The sequence below is a fragment of the Serinus canaria genome, chromosome 5 (assembly GCF_022539315.1).
Source record: "Serinus canaria isolate serCan28SL12 chromosome 5, serCan2020, whole genome shotgun sequence".
Classification (NCBI taxonomy): Eukaryota; Metazoa; Chordata; class Aves; order Passeriformes; family Fringillidae; genus Serinus; species Serinus canaria.
This window is the reverse complement of record NC_066319.1, coordinates 52,311,826-52,336,040: the sequence shown is the minus strand read 5'-3', so window position 1 is coordinate 52,336,040 and position 24,215 is coordinate 52,311,826. Positions and strand designations below refer to the sequence as shown.

The 24,215-nt window shown below is 42.1% G+C and overlaps 1 protein-coding gene across 1 annotated transcript; it reads right to left on the bottom strand.

Moving 5' to 3' along the window:
• Positions 1-273: 273 nt before the first annotated feature.
• Positions 274-22,350, bottom strand: TRMT61A (tRNA methyltransferase 61A). The gene is made up of 4 exons (XM_009101717.4): positions 22,258-22,350; positions 19,231-19,595; positions 9,096-9,362; positions 274-843 (listed from the first exon to the last, which is right to left on the bottom strand). Exons 2-4 carry the CDS (start codon positions 19,559-19,561, stop codon positions 515-517), a joined length of 927 nt encoding a protein of 308 aa, XP_009099965.1. The 5' UTR covers positions 19,562-19,595; positions 22,258-22,350; the 3' UTR covers positions 274-514.
• Positions 22,351-24,215: the final 1,865 nt, after the last annotated feature.

Here is a 24,215-nt window from a genome sequence, read left to right as displayed (position 1 = left end):
TGATTCTCTGAACAGTTCTGCTGGCAACCCTGTAATCTTGGAACTTTCTTATCTAAAATGGAGGAAGTAGGCACTTGCACATTCTTCAGAGCAACACAGACACTGGAGAAGTTAAAAGAACAGCATCCAGTGGTGCTAGGAAAAAATAAAAACATAAACCTGGGAAAGTAATTCAGAAAAAAAAGAAGGAAATAATCCAACTTATTTGTAATTTGTCTGTTGTTTGTTTTGCTTTCTTATGAGAGATCTTAATTCTGCACATTCCAGTAAATGGCTATTTGCTATTAATTTATCTTCTGTCTGACAGCAAGTGGAGCACCATTCCAGAGTTTCAACATTCCCTTGAAGCTGCTCTGCTTAATGCTTGTGTGCTATTTAAACAAAGCATATTCCAACCAAATCTGACTATATATGGAATTCCCTGACAAGTAAAACTTTGGATGCCATACAAAAAAGAGCCATGAAAACAGAATACACACAAACTCCACTCCAGACTGCACAAACTGGGCATGTACTACACCAGGCTCTTGGTAGCAAAGGTCAGGTACCCAGTGTGCCCAACCACCTCCCTCAGTGGCACGCCACTCTTGAACTGCACAGTCCCTTGCTGCAGATCAGCACACGAGCTACCTTGATGTGATGGGCTGCTGCTGTCAAAGCCAGTGCTAGAATTATCCTCAGCTGCTTTTCCAAGGTCAGGGATTTGCAGGCTAACTGTCCTTACATTGTACACTCGGAGCAGAATTTCCAAGGTGTTAATCTCTGTGAAACCAGATTCTTCCATCGCCAGGCAGGTTCTTTGAACTTGTTCAATGCAGGGGGAGAAAGAGCAGATGCGGCCACCTGCAAAATAAGACAGGTAGTGGAAAAGAGGGCAAAAGCCAAAATGAAGCACTTTTCATCTTTTTTCAAATTCTTCCAGATACCCATAGAATTACTATTATATAGACAAGTGGAAACATGCTTCAAGAAAATCTTCACATGGCAACTTTGTTGGGTTAAAGTGTCAGCACAAAATCAAACAACTCCACACGATACGTCAGACCCTTTAAATACAGCAACAGCAACTTCATTCATCTTCCACATCCAATGTTGCCCTCGACATTTGCTCACAGCAAAACTGTTAAAGTCGATCCCTTTAGAGCAACAACTCTTTTGGAATCACTCTCCACTGTTCTGGACTGAGGCACCAAACTGCAACTGGCACGTACACAAAGGCAGAAGTCATTCTCCACACACTGCCCAGCGCTGGAGCCCCAGCGCTGCGCACACGGCCCTGACAAAGCGGCTGTGTTTAGCTGAGGATGATGGTATGCGTGGACAGAATAAAGGGAGCTCTCCAGGCCATAGATGGAGTGCTGTTAAGGCTTTACCCTTTTAGTCAAGCTGACTAGCATGTCTCCTGAGCATTGAAGTTTATTGGATATCACAGTGTGCAGGCTTACAGCAAATGTTGTAAAACTCAGGGACTTTTAAGTGATAAACTAACACTGGTCTCCTTGTCTATGCACGGTTCTGATTTTTGATTCTTAATACGGGCTATTAATAGGCCCCCTACACCTTTCTAAGTCCTACAATGTCACCTTAACAGCTGAGAATAGAATGATTCAGATTTACTCTGAAAAGCCACAGCCAAATCAGATCAAAGAATTATAAGGACACTGTCTGCCATAAGGCCAGGGCATGTGCTTTCACCCAGGACACAGTGTCCCCCCCAAGGCAACTGCCCTTCCTGAAAAGCTTTTGTGCAGGAGGAAGGAACACTGGGCAATGCAGCTTCAGCCATTGTTTCATTTATTACAATTAGATGAAGATGCCTGCTGACCTGATTTGCATTCCTCCCCAGTCCTCTCTGGGGCTCCAGTCAAACCTTCCAATACCAGTCATCTAAGCAGTTAAAGAACCCGTGCAAGCCAGAGCAAAGCATCCTGCTAAAAATAGAGGCAATGCTAGGACTACATGAAGCCTGCTTTATCTCAAACTCCCCTTTTATTTTTTTTCTTTTTCGTTTCTAAAGTCAGATCTCTAAAAAAGAAAGCATCAGGTCTGAAAGCGTCACTGTAGCACTCCAGTTGCTGTGCAGCAAGGATGTGCTGGGTACTGCCTGGGGAAGAACACTTTCCACAACCATTAATCCACCATACGCTAAGCAGGATTTAATTTGAGTCTTCAAATAAAGTCTCTGCACCAAGGGGTTCTTATCATGAATCTTCAGAACAAAGTACCCTGGACAAGTAATTCCCTGGAGTGACAATTAAAACCCAAATCTATTGATCACCTGCAAAACTAATGCTGGTATGTGTCTTTATGAACCAAATTTGTTGATGCTGATTTAACTGCACGCCCAGTCCATTAACTCCCATGAAATTAGATTTGTATGTTCATCAGGATGGCCAGCACTACCAAAATGTTCCTGAATCTGACAGCTAATCTTTTCTGGCCAAAGACTTATACTCTCTACCCTGGCTGCAGATGTAAAACAGAAAAGCTCAGGAAAAAAATTCTGTTACATAATAAGAAAGCTACTATGATGCACACATGTTACAAAGAAAGAATTTATATTCCTATTGTGTAGGGAACTGAACAAATGTCTGACTTAACTAAATGTCAGCTCACAATAACTCTTTGTCTGCAAAGCAAGAATCTGAGAGACCAGAGACTACTACTTCATTCAGACTTTTTGGTTTTGAGGTTTTATATTGCAATAAAGAAAGCAAAATATATTTACATTTACAGTAAGCCTGTTCTTATTTATTCTGACTCTAAGGTTTTGAAGATAGGTTTAGGCTTTTGAATTCACATGTTGCTCTGGATTTACAGTCAGAAACTCAAAGCCTGCACACAGCTGTTGCCATACAAGCTGCAAAGCCACCTACGGTTCTTGTCAAGCCTTCAATTAAAGGCAGAGCACCCTTCCTCTTGCCTGGGGCTGGTCAGCTGAGTGCAGCACTTCAACACCAAACTTGGTGAAGATTTATCAGGCTGCCTCCTCACAACTGCTGGGGGAAGTAGGGTTACAGAAAAAAGGCTTTCAAGGCATTTAATAAGGAAGAAAGCTCTTGCTTGCAGTAGCAAATATCCAGAAGGCAAGCACAAAAAATAACTTTACTTCCTGCACTGCAGGAAGTTTCTCAGGTGTGAAAGATGAGAAAACAGTGAACTGCTGGTATTCCATCTACCTGAGACTATCCAATGTGTTTTAATAGTTCTGTCAATTTTGTTTTCCCCTTTCATGCCTACAGTTCTCTTTATTTTTATACATCCCTCCCAAATGAATATACCTACAAAGGGCTTAGAAGCAAACCCATCAAGCATCTGTCCTTACAGATCCAAACAAGTGGGAGAGGAGTCCCCTCTGCTTTTTCCTGTACCATCAGGCAGGCCAGACCTGACTTGCAGCTACAGGCTGGAATTATGTGATTAAGCAGATATTAGGAGTGAAGATTGGAAAGCTACAGTTAGCAGAAGGCTGGAAGGCAAAAATGAAATTGCAGTTCCAGACTGCGAGAGGCTGTCTAAAATAGAAACATTTGGAAGTTTCAATTCCTATGGTGTGTTTAGACCAGCAAAAAAAAAAAAAAAAAAAAAAAAAAAAAAAAAAAAAAGAAAACAAAGAAAAAAAAAAGTAGAAAAGCACTTAGAAGGACATGCTCATCTGTCCCAGGAGCAGAGACATTGTCATCTTAAACAGAGCAGATGCTTCTGAATTCTGCATTCTGTGGGCTGCCCTCTGTACCCGGCTGGACTACCAGCTAGGCAACACCCCTTCTGTCACAATCACCAAACAAATACAAACCTAGATTTCAGCATTCATAGTTCTCAGACTCTTTGAGAGCCCTCTTGTCCTTTAGACACCAAGAGGCTTCTAGGGCTTAAAGCACTTGAATATGCATTGCTTTGTCTTGCCCTGCCAAGGAGTCCTTGGTGAATGAAGAAAAGACATGAACTCCCCCCCTCCCCTCCCTGGGGCACATTGCTCTGTCTGTGGATCACAAAGGGATGGACTAGACTAGAGAGCAGTGAAAACATCTGAATGGAAACTTTTTTGTACAAATTGCGTTTGTGTTCTTTCAGAGCTCTCCTTTTAGGAGAGCTACCGTTCCTAAATTTGGTTAATGAGATCTGTGTGTCATCATAAATTGATATAGTAATTATGAGAGATTAATCCTGTTCACATTGGGAAGCTGTGTGAGCTTTTTGATCTCAAGAGCTGTCTAAAAATGTGTTTATTCATGTATAATGCATCTGACAAGTGCTACAGTTGAGGAGAAGAAAATAATGAGACTGTATGAAAGACTTAAGTTTTTTTCTACCTTCAGTTTTACAGGGAGTGAGTTAGTTTGAAGCATTAATGGAGAGGCTAAATGTCCTGAATCCACAGCCTGGAACAAGCCCACACAGTCCTGGCAGTCATTGTAACCAGCAACAGGGTCGAGAGGACATGAAAATGGAAGTACAACAGGCATGATTAGAAAAGTGAGCTTAAGGGAAGAGGGAAGTAGAAGATTTTCATCCACAAAGTACTGTGCATTTCAACAGACTTTATCTAATTGGTAATTGAGGGACCCACCACTGCACCTCTACAAGAAGCCAGTGCCTCAAAAGTTGCCAGAATATTCCTGTGCAACTCTAACAAACAATTTTGTTTGTGGTTTGTCTGAGCAAGGACCAGCATCTCTACCAGTTCTGTGCTTATGATACAGAAAACAAGTCCAAGAAATGTGCTCCTATTTTTGTAGGTTATTGTGTGTGTTACAAGTGCTCTGACAGGTTCTTTCATCATCCCAGTATTATTCAGATGATGCACATGTAGTGCAGCACCATTAAGTTTTAGGGAAAAGGGCCAGTAATTTTAGAATGATTCTGTGACATAAAGAATACAGCACAACATTTTTACCTCTGGCAAAAGAACACAACTTAGGTTTTGGGACTTCAATGCATTGTCATAATTAGAAGATTATGTTACAAAGATCTCAAGGAAGAAAAAAAAAACCACACAGGCATTATCATTGTGTAGGGGTGAGGCAGCAGAGTCACTGAGCAACATCACTGTGGCATTTACTCTGTGACAAAAATATTGTCTCTGCAAAAGGGGACAGAATGTCCTTTAAGTGCGTGTGCTCGTGGGCGATTTGATGTAGCTTCCCTGACAAGTGAAATTAGAGGATTTGGCTGTTGGAAGAAATTAAAGGATGTTTTTTGATTCAGAAAAGAGAATTTTCTCCAAATCACTTGCCAGCTCATTAATAGGAGCTTGATGTGATTTTCTGCAAATGTGACCTTAACCTCTGCACTTGTAGGTGCATCATTCAAAAGGAATTTCTTCCTGCTCGTTATTATGGGCTGGTAAAAGCATGTAACAAGGAAATTAAAGAATCAGTTGGCTCCATACTGGGGAACAAAACCTAACAACTTTCTTCAGTGATCCTTTCATTCCAAACTACTTCCTTCAAACTGTGTCAAAGCCAGTAGCGCTGACTGGCCAGGGAGGATTTTGATGCAGGAATTCTTCTGCTTGACTCTCTACACTTGTCCTTCAGGCAGGCCCACTGTGTGCACCTGATCTACCAAGCCCTGACAGACCCAAGCTAGGGATGAATTTGGAGTCCAAGTATTTCACATGCTGAGGGACAGAAGCTGTGCCTCAAAGCCATACCTGGATGGTTTAAAACTGGGTCCATGAATAACCTCTGGAGCTCAAAAAAAAAAGCCAATGAGGCTTGCTACATGGACATGGAAGGGCAGAGGCCCAAAGAGGGAGATGTTCAAAGTGAGCTTGATCTGCAGAGTTTTGGGGGGAGAACTGACAGCCCCATGTTACCTGATTCAGCTGTTTTTCAAGGATCACAATTTGATAAACTCATAATTTAGGGGCTTTACGATGCTCCAGAGGGAATGGAAAATCTGAATTAAAGAGTAAAATCTTTAAAGAAAGAAAGGAAATAAAAGAGAGGTGGTTTTAATAATTTTGTGACTCAGACTGTTAAACACCATAAGGAGAGCAACTTAAAATATAAGAGGCTAATCCACCCTAATACATGGCTGTAATTTTCCATCCCCCTACCTGAAAATTTAAAATCTGTATAAAATTATTGTACCAGTGGGTTTCTCCCTCATCTTCCACAGCTTTGGAAGAAATAGACAGTTTTTATGAGAGTAGAGTAGGTGGGTGCAGAATTATATTCAAAGCACTACAGTATTCAGCTGAGAAATGACTGTGAGTCAAAAGTTTCAGGGCATTTAAGAACTATAGAATATTGAGGATATTTTTGTTACCTCACAATTTTCTCATTTTCCTAATTTTTAAAAGTTTAGCCTGAAGGGGTTAATGCCAACTTTGCAAAAATCACCAAGGTCAGATATTGGGAACAGCAGCTATGACAACAGAAAAGCATTAATCAGCAGATGCTGCAGAAGAAAAACAGTGCAGGTCTGGAAATGAAAGGAAGTTCTGCAGTGCAGCAGTGCCTCAGAGATGCTACAAGCAGCTTTTCTGCTAGAAGTGTGACTGGTGACATCAGCACAAAAGGATGCAGCTGAGATGCCAACCTGAACGTCAGCAGAGAGCATCACCAGAGAACAAGAACCTTCCAGTCACAAACCCACTGTGCCATTTTATTCGTTCAGCTCTTCAGAGGCTGGCAGTGCTTTAAATGGGAGGCCAAGCTGCTCTGAGTAGTGTATTTACAGCATCCTGCAAGGCATAATGTGAGTGATAATTGTACTCTGTAAACAGGATCATTAACACTCAGCCTACTCGGAGCAGCCACTATTCAGGACCTGGAGCTGAAGTGGAAGAGAAAACACTGATCTGATAAGGTTTTGTTAAGGCTGAGAACTCTCCCATATAGTCTCAGCTGAAATCTATTGTGAGTACTGAGGTTTAAGGAAGTGAGTAGCTAATGCTATATATAGAATTTGCTTAGTTCTCATTTAATTCAAAATACCTTAAGACTTCAGGGACTAAATTACCACTATCTGGCAGTACAGCTGTGACATTTGCAGGGCACATCACCACAAAACCCACAGTGTGAATGGTTCAAATGTGACCCTGTCCAGATTTGAGAGAGAGGGAGTGGACAGAAAAGAGTGGAACTCATTTCCTGCAGTGATGCTTTCTCACAACACAGACCCTGGAACAGGATTCAGTAACAGCAGAATGTGCACAGGCTGTACTGCAGAAGAGGTTTAGCTCTCTGAAAACAAAACAAAGGAGCACTATTAAATTATCTGCCTGTGGTAGGGAAAGGGAAGCAGTTACAGATAACCTTCTGCCGTATTTTAGATTTAACAGCAGTAAAAAAACCACAACAAAACTACCCACATTACTCAGGATAAAACAGGAAAGTGTGTAAGTTTTTACATTTTACCACTATAATCAATTATATTTTATATGAAAACCGGTTTTTGTGTATATGTAAAATAGCAAAATTTAAAAAATGCACCCAGTCAGTCAGGTATGAAGTTACCCAAAAAAGGAGCCTTAGATCAGTACCAGATCTCAGACATGGGAGGCTGGTTGCAGCAAAAACTGCAGCAAGGATCAGCAACTTCTCCTTTTGAGTGGCTCATAAAGTGAATGATGCCATTTCACAAAAACAAAAATGTGGGATTTTGAAGTATTATTTATATTGCCTAAGCAGAAGCAACCTTGTAGCATAGCACAGAAAAGCATAGCCAGATGGTATGGCCGGTTTGCGACTATATTACATTTTCTAGGATTTCAAATGCTGGAGTGAGACAAGGATTCAAAACTTGGAACTGTTCAAGCAGCCCTGCTTAGTATTCTAAGCATGCACCACTTAAATAATTCAAATTGGACTGCGCAATGCAGCGCCTTCTAAGCTGGGAAGTCAGCTGAGTGTTGTGCTCACTAGATTAGATAATTTGAGCATGGGAAGGGCATTGTACAGTGCAGTGATTTTCTTCCCCCTCAGGACACACTGGAAAGCTGCTACAAATTGAGCTGTAACCATTGCAGGTACAGAGTGCTAACAAGGCTCCCTCTGTTTATTCACTTTTTAAAGGAAGTGTGTTACGTGGGTATCACAAAGCTTTCTAGAAAATTTTCAGTAGTAGCTGAGGTAGCCTAACAGCGGGGCTGGTCCTGACTCAGCAAGGCAGTGCACATTCAGCGACCTTTAAGAACAAGCTTCAATCTTGTGATTTCAAGAAGACTTTGCAATTCACTTGAAGTCCAGTCTGTGAGTATATATTTTAACAAAGAACTGGGCCTTGGCACATAATCAATTTTTTTAAACTCATGTCCCAGTATGGACACTGTTCAGCACTCTGTGCTCTCTTGATTAGAGAAGTCACTTTTGTAGATGGAAGCAATTTGGCAAAAGTTAATTCAGATCCACACAATTATGAAATTAATTAAAACTTATTCCAGGATAAAAGGATTATTTATTCACTGAAGCTTATTTTTTCAATAGGGTAAAGAGGTATAATAAAGTGATGAAATCTGTGCAAAATCTAAACATCAGTTCTCACTTGCTGTCACAATCCCAGAGTAACTGGCATAAGCTAAAACATCCTTTATGTTCCGTTCCCACTGCATCCAATGGCAAACTTCTCACTAGCTCCAACTACAAAGATTTAGGACATAAACGGGCAAGTATATTTAAGTGTAACCACATTTTTTCTTAACATTACCATTGGGGTGCTCTCTTAAATGGGTACAAATCTGCAATGATGGATATGAACTGAGGCTGAACACCTTTCATACAAACACCTTTCCTCTTTTCCTTGCCAAAAGAAAGTTGCTTTCAGCATTTATTGTTACTTCTGCTTTCCACACACCTCAGATCTAGCAAAATGCACTTGAGAATGGTTCAAAAGAGTTTTTATAAACTGCCCATGCTAATTGTAGCAGCTCTCACAGGCCTGCAGGAAAAAATTGTTCTTCTCCTTTCAAATCTTCCACTGTAAATTGAAGAAGCCTTTTGAAGGTTTTATAGCCTTAGAAATGCCTGGAGATTGACATTTGAGAAGAGTGATCACACAAGGGAAGGGAGCACATCTAGTGTATGGCTCAAAGGCAGAGATATGTGCACAGTGCTTCCTGAATAGAAATAGAAAAATGCAGTTACCTTCAGCTTTTAATGCTGATTTGGCATGTCCTATGGCTTCCCATGGAGATGGAATATCTAGGAACACGGCATCTGCAATGTTTGAGACCCCAAAGCCATTTTTGCAGACATCCTGGTTGGTCACAGTGACCAGGTGCTCCACCCCGTGCTCCCGAAACTCCTCCCGCGCCTTCTCAGCTCTTTGCTGGTGGAACTCCACTGTGTACAGGTGCCCGGTGGGAGCCACTGTCCGGATGAGAGCATGGGAGAGGGACCCACTGCCTGTACCTAGGAAAGACAAACAACTCATGAAATTTGGTTTGTCAGAGCCAAACATCAGAATTAAAGTCTTCTGCATTCATCTTCCTGCTTGGAACACTTGTTCAAAACTCAAATGAACACAAACCACTTGTTCAGCTCCTGAAAGAGAACAATCCTTCCTTCACAAGGAGGGAGGGACTAAGTGTCCTAGGAAACAGTCTTCTGGGTTCTCAAGGCATTCATTACAGAATCTGGCAAACCCAGGATCTGTCCTATCTCCCTGGAGTAGGGAACTAATGCTAAGGGTCAGCCATAGCTCTAACAACTGCCACATGAGAACATGAGGAAGTAAATGCAACAGGAAAAATGCAGGGAAATTAACTGGAGAGGTTTTTTTCAAAGCGTCAGACTCTTCCAGGGTAAAAAAAGATTAAGGCAAATTTTAATGGATTTTCAAAACCTTATACTTTACTAAAAAGATGTTAGCATGGGTCTGTGCTTGAAATCCCTATTAATATCCATGCAAACAAATGGCCTTCAGGATATGGTTTGCTTTGCACAGGTCTCTTAAGAGACATCCTCAGCTCCCATTGGAGTTACCCCAGACTAAAGCCTCTTGGCTCCTTGCAGCCACACTGATCAAACAGCTGTTTTCACAGGTCACCTACACACATACTCACCTACACAAGCTTAACTTAGTCTAACAAAGTCTATCACACAATTGTAGGTAACTACAATTACCACATACAAACAGGGACTGACAATACAAAGATTTTTTTTCCTTTGTTTTAGTTTGATAATTTAGGAAACTTACTTTAAATGATCCGTTGGCATATTAAATAGATGGATGACTAATAACAAAGATTTTCACTTAAGAAAACACCCATATACCAATTCCCATTGCAAATTAGTCACTCAAGTGGCATTTAATGGAGTAATCCCCCAAATTCAAAACCCCACAGCAAGCCTGAACTCTTTGTGTTTATTGATTCATAATCCTGTGCTTAGAACACATTTCTCCCGTAGAAATAAAATCTACTTCTAGTTATTTTCAATGACTGTTCAGCCTGAGGCAAGTCCTTTCAGTTAGCATAAATCTTAAAAAACATATAAAGGACAGAATCTGAAGTACAGCAGCTCAGAAACAAGTAGAAAGGAATTAATTAGGGGGCACAGGGGCTGGTACAGCCGCTTAATTGGTGCAGTACTTTCCATAATCATCCAGGAAGTCTGAGTTCACTGGCAGATCCCAGGTTCTTGCCCTCTAGTCACATAAGGGGAGGAACACTGCTGTGGCCCTGTATTTAATCCGACAGCTATGAAAGGGGGCACATTCCGACTGTAAACAGAGCTCAGGGCCCATGTTTGCCACCGGATCAAGCGGCCGCACCGCGGGATCGGCACTGCGGGATCGGCACCGCTCCTCTGCTCCCCTGGGAGAGGGTTCTGACCCCAGCGGGCAGACGGGCACCCCGCAGCTTCAGCAGGGCACATTAGAGAGGGAGGGAGGAAGGGAGGGAGAGAGGACCTGCAGATTTTAGCACTGGCTTCAGAGAGGTCCAAGAGAAGAGAGAAACATTTATACACATGCACTTAATACAGTGAAAATACAGGCATTCAAGGTGATATTAAAATAAAACAAAGAAAAAGCAAAACAGATCTACACGTGCACACAGCAAAAACCACCCTGTCACAGCACTTGAAGGATCTAAATGTCAAAGTGAACTTTTCCCAGGTCAAAGGAGTAACAGTAGCACAGCAGCCATGTGGTAGTGAAAACTCAATATATGTGGATAACAAAGAAATAGTATTCCATTGATAGGTATTTAATGACAAAAGCAGGGAACTATTGCTCCCAGGATGCTAAAGACTGAAATTCTGCCTTTGCATTTCATGCCAAAAGGGAGGATTACACAACTGAGAACTATTGTAAAATGAGGAAATTTAATTATTGTACCTCTCAAATGTGTAGTGCTGCACACTTTCTGCATCTCTCTCTGCTAATCTGAAGGAGGGAACAAGCCTGAGCTGTAAGCAGAAGAGTGAGGCAGCTTGTGCATGTATCCAGTTTCCTTGTGCATATTCTTTTACATTTTTAATCACTTTCCTTTTAAATCTGCTCTTAAAAACACCACAGAAGATACCATTTGTCTTCTCCAGAGGAAAACCCATTAAGATATTTTGGCTTCTTTTCTAAACCTCTTATTTTATTCACAAACATTCCAAGCCAAACCCTGAGCTAAAACCAAGATGCTGGAAGTCACCACTTGTAGGCGCATTACAGACAGAGCTTTTGTTAAACAAGGTTGCCAGGAATTATTTATTGTTGACTGGCTACCACAAACATGAGAACAATACATATGTATCACATTTTAACAGATCAAATTCTATCACATTAATATTATTAATGGGAGCATTTCTGAAGATGCTGCCTGTCTTCTCCGTGACAGCACTCTGAAAACTGCAGGAAACAAGATGGTTATGAATCACCTACTATTGTAAAAATCTCTCCTAGAAAATATATTCTGAACCCAGACATGTGACATGATGATGACCCTTAACTCTCATGTGCCAATAGATCAGCACATTTGATGTGACCCATTAATATGAGCCTGGCAGGAGTCCACACCTGCCACAAGCCCTAAAGCCCAATCAGCACTGTCTACACTAGGCAGGGGTTCAACCCTATGTTTTTGTGATGTTGTAGAAGGGGAAATGAATGTTTATATTCACCTTCTTCCCCACAAAGGTGCAACATTCAACATTTTTGTCCTCCTGCAACCATCTCAATTTCTCTTTGTCCTTATTCAAAATCACTACTGATAAAAAGCAAAATATGACTCAAAGAGTCTTAGGCACCAGTCTGGAATAAGTTCTAGTCGGGTACAAGTTTCCTTGGGAAATGAAATGTATCCTAGCATGATACAGAATCAGTCAGGGCAGCAACAATACCCTAGGAGTACTACTGCAGACATAGCAGAATGCTACCAAACCAGAAACAGCACACCTGAATTATCTGTGTACAAATTACCCAAACCAAAAAACTGGATACTCAAAAATTAACATTTTGTATCAGAAGAGGCAAGATCAGAACTGGAAGAACTTCAGTGGATTTTCTTTCTCATAGAGGCACAGTGAAATGTCTGTGTTCCTGATATGACCTAGAAAGCAGAAGGTAAGACAACTAGAACAACTAATTTATAATTTTTACACCAGGATGCTCCCCTTCTGACAGCCTGCACAATAGCCTTAGAAACTGGTTGCTCTCTACCACAGGACAATGCCCACTTCACTACCATGTTTTAATCATGAATGGACTCTACAGAAGAGAAGTAAAACAACAACAATTCAAACTGTACTGAAGATAACCTTAGCAGAGCTGCTGCTTTAGAGCTCACTTAGGTGAGCACTTATGTCATTGCTAATTTTCACTCGGAAAATGTGACGCTCTTTTACATTGACTGTTCTGTGATCTCAAACATCTTAGTCAAAAAGCAAATATCTGCATTGCAGGCATTTAATGAGACACTGCAGGGGCCCCAATATGCCACACTCAAAGCTCAACATCTGAGGAGGCAGCACTGTGCAGTGGATCAGCACAGTGTAAACCAGGAATGGGCTCCACTTCAGTCCAAAGGCAGGAATTAAGCTCCTGTGTTACACCCATGATTTAGATGGCTAATGGCCCCGCACACTGATGCAGTATTCTTTCCTTCTTCTTGGGCTCAAGCACATGACATTCCCCTTCTGTGATATATATAAGGTTAGGGGAGTGTTTTTGCCCCTCTGCCAAAACAAGCAGAACACTGCAGTTTCAGGATTTCAGTCCTAGCAAGTGGACATGTGTCTAAAACACTCTAGCTCAGCATCTACTGATAGCTCCTTCTGATTTGCAGACAAGCAAGCACTGATCAGATGAGCTTCTCAACTGCCCTGACCTCCAACAGATCTGTTCTTTTCACTCTCTGCTTATTCAAGTGTGAGGTTTTCCACAGAGAAGCCTCCACACACCTCAGCCATCTTGAAACAATGACCATATTAAAATAACTTCTCACCTTCTCAAAAGTTGCAGTGGACAATATCTGAGCTGTTCAAAAATAAAGCATGTTATTTCAGCACAGAATACTGCCAAGACTGTCACCACACCATCACAGCACTTAACTGATATATGACACAAAGTACATTTTACACTGTTTTCTATTAGTCTGGTTTCCTTATTGCAAAGGATATTTGTCTAATCTCCTGGAATCCTACCCATGCCATAAATATAAGTGACCTGATTCTGTGTTCCACAACATTTTCTCTTTGCAGGCTATTGCTTGGCTTGTCTTCCCTAGAAGGTTCTCATTGTAGAGCTTCTCTTTTAAAAAGGAGCTACAAATTGTCATTTAGGATTTATAGATGTGTACAGCTGTGTGTAAGCAAAAGCATTTTGGAATAAAGCTGAATAAGCTCTTAAGTGCATAAAAAGGTTCATTTTGCTTGGAAACAGGGAAAAAAGTATGCAAAGTGTTATTTAATACTGGGTCTCTAAAACATCTAGTAACATTTTAGGAGAGCTTAAGCTTCTGATGCAAAATTTGGCTACCTAAGATATTCTGCAATGCGTAAATACAACAAAACAATGACAGTGTTGCTCTATTTGTCTCCTAGCTACAACACTTAGTCCTAGCAAATAGTAAGATAGGTCATGAATCAGCCATGAGAACGGAAAGAGCCTCAAAACCAAGGGAAAATTAATCCTTGAGATAGAGCTAACAACTCCACAGCTAAAATCTGTCAAGAAACACTGAACAGACAGACTGCTCACTCTACATGACAAGTTTGTGTAATGACCTAAAATGAATACATGAAAAGATATTAAGCATTTGATGGAATTTACCTTAAATATCTTCCTGGGAAGATAGTCAAGGGTCCAAATCATGGTAACAGAGGTAAGACACAGGAGGAGCAGGGACAGAGAAAAGGAAGAGAGGGAGGGAGAGAATTTCAAGGAATTGAACTGATGGATGAAAGAGAAAACACCTAATAAAAAAAAGTTCACTTTGCAGTCAAGAAGTTCCCATGACAGAAAATTAGCTTATCTGCCTATCTGTCATGGACACCATGCTGAAGCAGGCATTTTAATTTTAGGCAACAGGCTGGAGGTCAGAGAGGCCACTGCTCACTGACCAGACTGAGTAGCTGAGTGAAGAACAGTAGGGAGTTTTCAAAGCTAGCACTGCCTACAAAAGAATATGAAGAATTAATTTTTCTTTAGAGATTCAAGTGAATAAATACATCTTCCTTATAGATTCAAAAGTCTGGATTTTTTAGCAAGGAATATTCTACAGAATGATCATAATATGGTTAACAAGAGGGTTAGGTTCAGAGCTGCACAAGAAGTGTACTTGCTGGTCAGGTGAAATTACAAGATCAAAGTGAGTCCAGAAAGTCTGGAAACAAACACTTTAGGGTATGAACAGCATTCCTCATCAGCTAATGACAGCCACAAGTTGAATACATTACAGTGATGCCTCATGTGGTCCGAGATTTGGTTCACAGAATCATCACAGACTCACAGAATGGTTTGTACTTAAAGATGTCCAACCCACCTGTCTGGGGCGGGGACACCTTGCCACTAGACCAGGTTGCTCAAGACCCATCCAGTCTGGGCTTCAACACCTCCAGGGATGAGGCATCCACAGCTTTTCTGGGCAATCTGTGCCAGGGCTTCAGCACCTTCACAGTAATGGGTTTCCTCCTAATACATCTTTCAGTTTAAACCTATTAGCCCTTGTCCTATCACTCAGTGCCTTGTAAAATTCCCTCTCCCGAGCTCTCTTGCAGCTCCTTTAGCTTCTGGAAGGTGCTATGAGATCTCCCTGGAGCCTTCTCTTCTACAGGCTGAACAAGTCCAGCCTGTCTCCATAGGGAAAGTGCTCCAGCCCCCTGCTCATATTCATGGCTTCCTCTGGACTTGTTCCAATAGATCCACATCTTTTCTACAGCCCCTCTGTTGGGGCCCCAGCACCACTTCAGTGCTTTGGTGTGGCACGAGCAACATTGTGGTTTATGACATTTGTACTGATGAGGCCTTCCTAACACTTGAAGAGGTGCTATACAAGGATCAGGTTTTCCAGTTTTTCTCTCACTCTAGCCTGAACAGCTGCTAAGAGGTAGATGAGAGAGACATTACAAAACACAGACATAATTAGCTTGGGCACATTCCAGATTCAAATTAACTTTGATCTATACTTTACACTAAAAACAGAGCTGCAAACAATCTAGATGTACTTATGATACAAAAATAATGAAGACATGAGCAGTATTTGTCAAAAAGTCTATAAGCACTTCAGAAGAGTCATAAGCATACAGCTGACTTGCTGGGACTCCACGATAAACTCTTAATCATTTATTAAGTATCCATTAATCATTAAGTCCTCATTATTTTTTTATGAGTGTACTCTTTAACAAAATCTATACCCAGGCTGTGAGTTTGAAAATTTCATAATTGATTTTGAGAAGCTCTAGGGTAAAGCTGGGTGGCAGCTCCTATTACTCCTTCTCTGAGAAACCATGAGAACCCAGAACACTGCTCTCAGCCTTCAGAAATCCAGTCCCTCAGCTCAGAAACCCATTGCTGTGTAGCAATGAATAGGGTTTAGCAATTTTTAATTTGGGATTTAGCTGAAGGGAAACAAAAAAATCCAATTAACGTTTTTGCTCACGTAAGTCTGATTTTGTGAAGGCAGAAGGATCACTGGGATGGTGGTTAAAGTACTTTTTATTAAATTATGTTTTGTCTAAATACTGCACTCCATGGAAGCCAAAATATTTCTGAGATTTATCAGATTAAATGAGATTTCACATGCTGTACTATTTAAACAGGCACTCTTATATCTCAACATGGAGAGAGAACAGTAAAAAAGCCTTGATCTGCGGGGACTGGAAAGAAGAGGATTTTGCTTGGAAAAAGTATTTGAAAGGTGTCATATTGGTTCCAGTAGAGTATTAAAAATTAATGTAAACCCCTCAAAATCAGTTGTCAAATGGAATTATCCTACAGAAAGCCTAGCCTGGGAAGCTGACAATTTGGAGAGTGGGGTGAGACAAAAGAGAAAGATTTAGACTTTTCTTCTATCTAGGCATTGCTGCACATGCAATAAACACCAATGGGATTATCAGAGTTACCTGACAAGAATGAAACTTTCATACTATTGGGCTACTCACAGCAGATATTTAAGCAGCTATTTTGAGTACCATAATTTTGGAAAGATAGGGCTGTTAAAAACTGTATCCAAACATGGAATTTCTTAGAGCAGGGACCAATATTTTAAAAAGATCTTAGCTCTAGTAACAGTGCTAACAGTTTTAAAACTCAACATACCTTTATAAATTAGAAATTAGCAGAAGACAGAAAAAGGATCATATTCCTACACCTCTGTCATGAAACATCAGGTAGATGCAGAGTCTCCTTATAGCCTCCTCAACAGAGTATGCCTGGGTCATTTTAATTATGCATGTGCTGCTGACAAGCTTGCTCTTTATGTGTTTATTGAAGATGATTAAACATAGTGAAAACTATATTAATATGTTTGTATCTTTTAGGACAAATCATGACTAATCAATTTAAACTATATAATTAAAGTAACATAAAATTAATCCCTCTGGTTATTCTACTCCATTTTTATAATCACATGCAGAAGAACATTTATATTCACAGCATTTCAACACAACACAGAGGGTATTTCTTCTTACTTTTTCAATCATTTCTTCTGACAGCTGGGGAGAGCAATTCAAAATTCTGCTAGCTTACAACGGCTAAATACAAGACACACCTCTACAGCTGAGTTTGTAAGTCAAGAGGAAAAGAGCCCAGCATGTTTTACAGAGTCTGCTTTGCCAGTTCATACAGCAACTGTATATCCAAGTTCAAATAACAAAAAATACTCTGTGCTAATTAATGCTTAAAATACACCTAAACTTGGCACTAGCAGGAAGCAGACTCAAGTGTTACTATACCAGATTTCCTGTCTTGTTTCTACTCATCACCATTGGGCTGGTTCTGTCTAGCCCACACAAGGTTAATCTAGAGCTAATAATTCTGGATCACCAAACACCACAGAATTTAGGATGGCACCAAAGCAGGCTACATCACCACAAAGCAGGCACTACATCAGGCTACATCACCACACTGCAGGCTCCAGCTGTCAATACCTGTCAAGTTTTTAATTCAAAGTAAATCTGCAGTAATCTGTTGCTTCAAGGTTAGCCAGATGGATTTATTATAGTATTCTTTCTTTTTTCTTTTCTTTGTGAACAGTGAACCTTGCAAGCAATACAAGCATAACTATAGCTATAAACTATTCACTTTGCTGGAAAGCTGAAGTTGCAATACAATGTCAGTACAAGTGTTAAAATGAATCTGGGGACAGCTTCTCCTTAGCAAAAAGGATTGATTTGTGGCTATGACTTTTGACTCACAACATTTTTGGAAATCATCAAGTGTTTCCATTTCTTAGCTGTTTAGATAAGCAAGAGATTAAACATTTTCATCCTCTCTAGGCACCTCTGACATTATTGAAAATATTTTATATACAGCTCTGTACATTTGACTAGTCTGAGTGAGACAGGACATGGAAAAATTCCAATCTCTTCCCCCTGGTCCCCCAAATAATTTGTTGTTTATTTTTCCCATCCTGTCTAAACATAGCAGGGAGGGGAAGAGCTGATGAATACAGAAACTTCCCAAGACAAAACTAAAAATGTCTGATCGTCCCGCAAACCAAATCACAAACTCACAGGATCCAGCTATTTTCACAGTATCAGAAGCTTCTGCACAGGGCTTTGCCTGCTTCAAGTGCTGCTGTACAGCAACCAGCTAAACACACTGCCTGGTTCTCAACTGGGTGCAGAGATAAGTGCTGTCTCAGTTGTGTTGGAAAGTGGTCATTATGCCTGAAAAGCTGCCCAAAATTATGCATGAGTGGGAACAGGAAATGGTAAATGTAAGAAAGTACAGTGCATCACAGTCCTATCATGCTGATCCTTTGCCATATCTATGCCTGAGAGGGAGGTGTATGAAACTGCTTCAAAAAATGCTCCAACAGCCAGAAAAAACAAGGACAAACTATCTCAGCTGCTATTTCTCCAAACTACAGAGATTCACTCAAATGAAGCAAGCCTCATACTGCCTGTAATAAAGTTATGAAGATATTATTAAAAACTCTATGTAACCAAGATAACATTTATGTCAATTTTCACTCCTTACTGCCAAATTAAACAAAATCACGAAAGCTGTAATTAAACCAAGTTTAGAAATAAAACACAGCCCTGTGATGAACATATCATTCATTGTATTTAATCAGTAATTTTGCATGAGGTTGGGGTGCTAGAAGTAGATTACACTTGGGAAAAGAAGAATGAAATTTACGTACTTATACCGCACTAACATAAATACTGCCAATTTATTTCTCTTATTAGTTCAACACTCTATCACCAGTCTCTTTCACCAGGTTATCTCAACTACATCCTCTGAAACTGCAAATTCAAAGCCTGAATCTTGATTTAAATAATGTATTTACAAACATTTTTTAAGTACTTAACAGCAGTTTTAGAAAAGGGAAATGAAAATGTTTACGTATTTTTTCTAAGAAGATGAATTAACCAAACATATGCTCAGAGATATACCCACATAAATGAGGCTGCACACCTTGGTAGCATCAATTTTTCAAGAAACAGCAGCTGATAACATGTGCACATGATACAGAATTCTTCAACATGTGAGCAGGGAAAATTGTATCACAGTGGGAAGAAAGTGCAACTTTTTGCAAAATATAAAGAAAACCCTGGTTTTTTCATGAAAGCGTTGGTGTTAGTGCCTAATAAAGGATTTCAACATAGTAATTATTACCTGATTCACATACTATGGAGCCTGGCTTCAGTTCCAACATCATGGTGATTATGGAGATGTCAGTGGAATATAGGATCTGCGTCCTGTGCGGGAGATTCATGGTCCACAGTTCTGGAGTTGGATGAAGAATGAACACCCATCCTCCTTTACTGCAGGTCACTTTGGAGCCATACTTCTTGCCTATGAGGTCTGTGGAATGCCTGATGACCCCGTACTTAGTCTGTGTTACAGAGCCATGCTGCACCTTCACAGGAAACATGGACTCGTGGCCCAGAAACACAATAGCCGTGTCACCATCCTTTATGGTATCTCCATATTCAACAAAACTCATGGTGACAATCTTGTAGCTGGCTGATGATTGTCACCTAGAGAAGAATAAACATGTCAGGAGAGTTTCACAGGACCATGGTGGAGCTGAACCTACAGACATAAAACCAAGTAATTTTATTTTCTCCAATACAGAACAAAACCACACTGTGCAAATAAGATGCTACAAGAGAGCTCCAGGCAGTTCAGGGAGCTGCTCTCCACTGTACTCTTGATCCAATTACAATCAATGGAAGGATCCCACAGATTTGAAAATGCCAAGTATTTTTCTTGGTTTATGGTACATTTAAAAAAAAAAATCAGGACATACATTATAATTTATTCAGCCTGCTCCAAAATGCTACTGCAGGTTAGTACCAATTTCAGCACCCTGTTCAATTAGAGTTCCTGAGCACTCAGAGCATGTCATTAGGTTGAACTTCCATTCCCATCTTCTTGTTTATTTTTGATGATTTACAACATAAAGACATTCTACTACTTGCCTGCAGGTCAATCACCAGCTATTAGGACCACTAACAAAAGTATACTTGAAAATTTTCCAAATGAACGTTTAGAAATAGGCTAAGGCCATTAATTTATGCATAAACTTGAATAACTACATGGAAAAATAAAAGAATATTGTGGCCTTTAATTTGCCATTGGGGGTGCAAAGTAATTGTCTGAGAAGTGATCTCTGCTCCAACTAAAATGTAAACAACCACTTGCAAGCTAAGGCCAACAGCTGAATCACTTCAGCCCCATGGTCTCAGAGGTGTTTTAGAGAATTACAATTAAATTTTGATGGCTTTGAGAAGACAATCTAGAAATCAGAAGGTGGCTTACAATGAAACCTGACATTGTCTTTCAGATAAAGCAGCTAACTGTCTGAGCTGCAGGTTGATCAGTTCATGCAAGAATTGCTTAATGAAGTAACAGGGATCCCAAAGTTAGAAATTAAAGCATATGACAGAAGGCTTTGAAAGTCAGATTTCTGGTACACCATCCCTGGCAGAATCAAAAGCAGTGTTACTTTTAGTTTCAGAATAATTACTGAATTCCAGCACTTTTGTGTCGAATGTTTAAGAGTTTGGTCCTGCTTCACCACTTCAATTAAAAACATTCAGTTCTCAAAGGGCAGTCTGGTGCCTGTAGTTTAGTTCCTGCCTGGAACTCCATGTAGCACAATGTGCTGTTAAGCAGCTAGATTTATAATTTTTCCACTGCAGTCACCGAGGTTGATAAACAGATGTGCTTGTGGCTGAAACCTCCAAAGCTTATGACATGCTTATTGCATAAGGTGTTCAGATGCCAAGGCAGAGGAGGCTTGTCTGGACACCTGGTGAAATAGTAAGAGCATCCCATGAATTCAGAAATGTACAGATAAAGGACTTTGTGAGATAGAACAAATGCTGTCTTTTATAGCTTGCACCCTATGATTATGTTCATGTATTAATCTTTCATAAATGATACTCAGAGTTCTCATTCCAGACGAGAACTTTCAATGCAGTGAAAGTTCCATGCCCACAGCTCCATCAATGCAGTGCAGTTTTCAGCTCTCACAAATGTCATCTGAAAGGACCTTGAACGGAATCCATTTCTTTCACAGTATTTACTGCAGTTACACCCATGTGCAAAAGAATCCTGTAGCAAGCCTGCAGGAACAGGAATGAATTCCTCTCCCTTTGATTACACCAACTGGCTCCCAGCTTCCTTGCCTCCTTTTGAGCCCGTACACTCACCATGGCTAATAGTCACAGCAGTGAATCACAGAATCTTTAAGGCTGGAAGGGACCTATAACATCATCAAGTCCAGCAAGTCCATCCGTATCAGTGCAAGCTGACATACCAAGTGACATCCCATCCCTTAGGCCTCACCTGCTAGATTGTATTCATGTATTCATGCACTTGGGGTATAACTGGCGTCTGAGGAATTCTGAAAGTTTCTTTTCCTCATCCCCTTGTCAAGGAGCACAGTGAGCTACCACCACTTCCAGTATTCCCCCATTGCCTGGCAGTGCAGAGGCTCCCGCCCTGTTAAATTTTCCCCCGGGCAGCTCGCAGGGGATTGCTGCAGCACCGCTGTCCTCACACGGTGTGGGGGGAATGGCGGTGGGGGGAAACTGAGGCAATGCCCCCTGATACGGGGTCAGGACTTCCCTCTGGGTTTACCACGGTTGCAGAGACCTAAACCCAACGCCCCAGGGGATCTCTCGCAGCCTCACAAATAAAAGCACTAACGTGAATCTGTGTTCACTTCAATCACAACCCAGGCACACATCCCTCTTCCCCGACCAGTTCCCACAGGGACCTGGCAGGCTGCCCCTGCCCCCTCCTTGGCACGGGGAACCTCCCGCAGACGAGGCAGGCACAGCCCCCTCCCTGCCCAGGCGCACGCAGGCTGGGGAGTCGCTCCGTGCCCCCGCTCAGAGGTGACCCCGGTGCCAGGCTCCCCTCAGCCCCCTTCCGTATCCCGAGGGCGGTAATGCGGCTCCTGCACCCCAGCAGCGCATCGGCCCGTGCCAGCGGAACCGGGGACCTCAGCTGCGGGCAGGTGAGAAGCACGGACTGGGCAGGGAAGGGATGAGAGGCGGCATTCGCCTGCGGGAGAGCAGCGTTAACCCGAAACGGCCCCGGGCGGCAGCTCCGCGGGGCAGGAACGCCCTGGCCCCAGCGCCCTGCGTCCCCGCGGTGACGATTCTCCCCGTGCCCCGAGCCCTTTACCTCCCCAAGCCCGGCCCGGCCCGGCTCTCCTCACACGCGGAGCCGCCCAGCGCCTTCTTCCGCCTCGGTCGCAGGCTGCTGACGCTCCCACCGCCTCCGCCCCCGCCAGCCCTGCCTGGAGCCGGGGAGTCGCTGCCGCTTGTCCCCGGCGCGATGAGACCTAGTTCCTGCAGCCCTGGTGAGGCGCCCGTTTTTCTCTCAGCCCATCATGCCCACAGCTCCATCAAGGCGCTCGTTCCCCTGAGCCCGTCATGCCAACAGTGCCATCGAAGCATCCATCCCCCTGAGCACAGCCGTGTCCTGAGCCCCTTCGAGGCGCCTGTCCCCAGCAGTCCCCGCCTGACTGCCCCCTCCCCGTCCCCTCAACGCTCCTTGCTGGGTCCTGCGGAGTGGGGACGGTCACTGACCACCCTCAGCAGCCCCCCAGGCAGCCCGTGGCGTGCTCCTGCCTCGGGCAGCTGCCCTGTCAGTGAAACGTGACGGGTCCCAGTGGGTCACTGGAACAGCTGTAATGGAGACTGAGAGCCCCAGAGGGAACTTGGCGTTCATCACCCGGTGAATGTGTAGGGTGTTTTGAGGGCACCGCCAGCAAGGCTGAAGCCCCTTCCCTAGGGAATGACTTTGCCATTGGCAGACCTGGGCCTTGCCTCCATGGCCCCCAGGCAGACAGCTTCCAGAAAGTTCTGCATGCCCTTCCCCCAGGGCAGCCTCAGGGAAAGGCGGCTCGAGGCCAACCAAACTCTTCACAGGGGTTTCATAAGGCTGCAAGAGAAACCACACTGTGGGCTCAGAAGCAGCAGAATTGTTATCTAACCCCCTAACAGCATGGTACTAACTCCTACTTCTGTCTCGTGTTTAGGATCGAAGTGATGTGGAGAGCCCTGCCTGCCCTGTGGTACGGGGGCTGTAGTCAGGAGGCAAGGAGGAGCAAAGAAGGAGAATATTGCCTCATCTTCTGCTCACAACAAGCCCAGGCCACCTGGCATGGGAGCGGTATGGGCATAGCAGGGAGCATGTGAATCACCTTGGACGTGCAGGTAGTGTTCTCAGCTAAATCAGATAACGCTCTGTTCTGTGGTGCATTCACCAGTAACCTGTAATACACAATAATGGAGAAAAAGTCACCCTTTCACAATCACAAACCCAGTAACGGAGAGCTGTTTAGATGATGATCTGTGATTTTTTAAATTAATGTGGTTACACCAAGAATAAGAGATTTTTTTTCCCATTACCTTCAGAGAGAACATATTTTTTGTTATGGTGCTGACCTGCCCATAGCATAATTGCAGTAGTCTTTGTTAGTTATGAAACTCTTCTCCATCTAATCTAAACATAATGTATGCAGTTTCAGAGGTTTCTTAAACTGCAAACTCCTACTCAGCTGTTTTTCTGACTGGCAATCATGGCTCTACTGTGCCTTTATATTTGCACCCACTTTGTTTAATTTTCTGTCATTTTTAGTGTCACTGGTTATATTTGTCATTGTTTATGTTCTCATGTCCTTTCTTTCCCATGATGGGCTGCTGTTCAGATCACTGTGGGCCTGACTGTGTGCAAGATTGAGACACTCAGCAACTCCTCATTTCCATCGGCACTCAGCTCACTGGAAACAATCAGTAATTTTCAACAGCCTGCCTAAGCAGGGAGAAAAAATACACCATGGATAATAACTAAGCAAATACATTTTAAGTGATAAATGGGAAGAGAAGTGTCATTTGACAAGCAGATGGAGCTATGTCCAATTTCTTTAATCTACTGGTACATGAGTGTTATGTTTAATTTTCAATTGGTGTTTAGTTGTAGATTAGGAATTGGAAACAATTCAGTTGTTCACAGCAAACCACTTTCTCTTGTTGTTTCCTAATTTGGAATATTGTTCTGTGTTTCCAAGATGATGTTCATCCCCTAATTCTTCAGGTTCATATTATGTTCACGCAAGTAATTTCAGAAGACACATT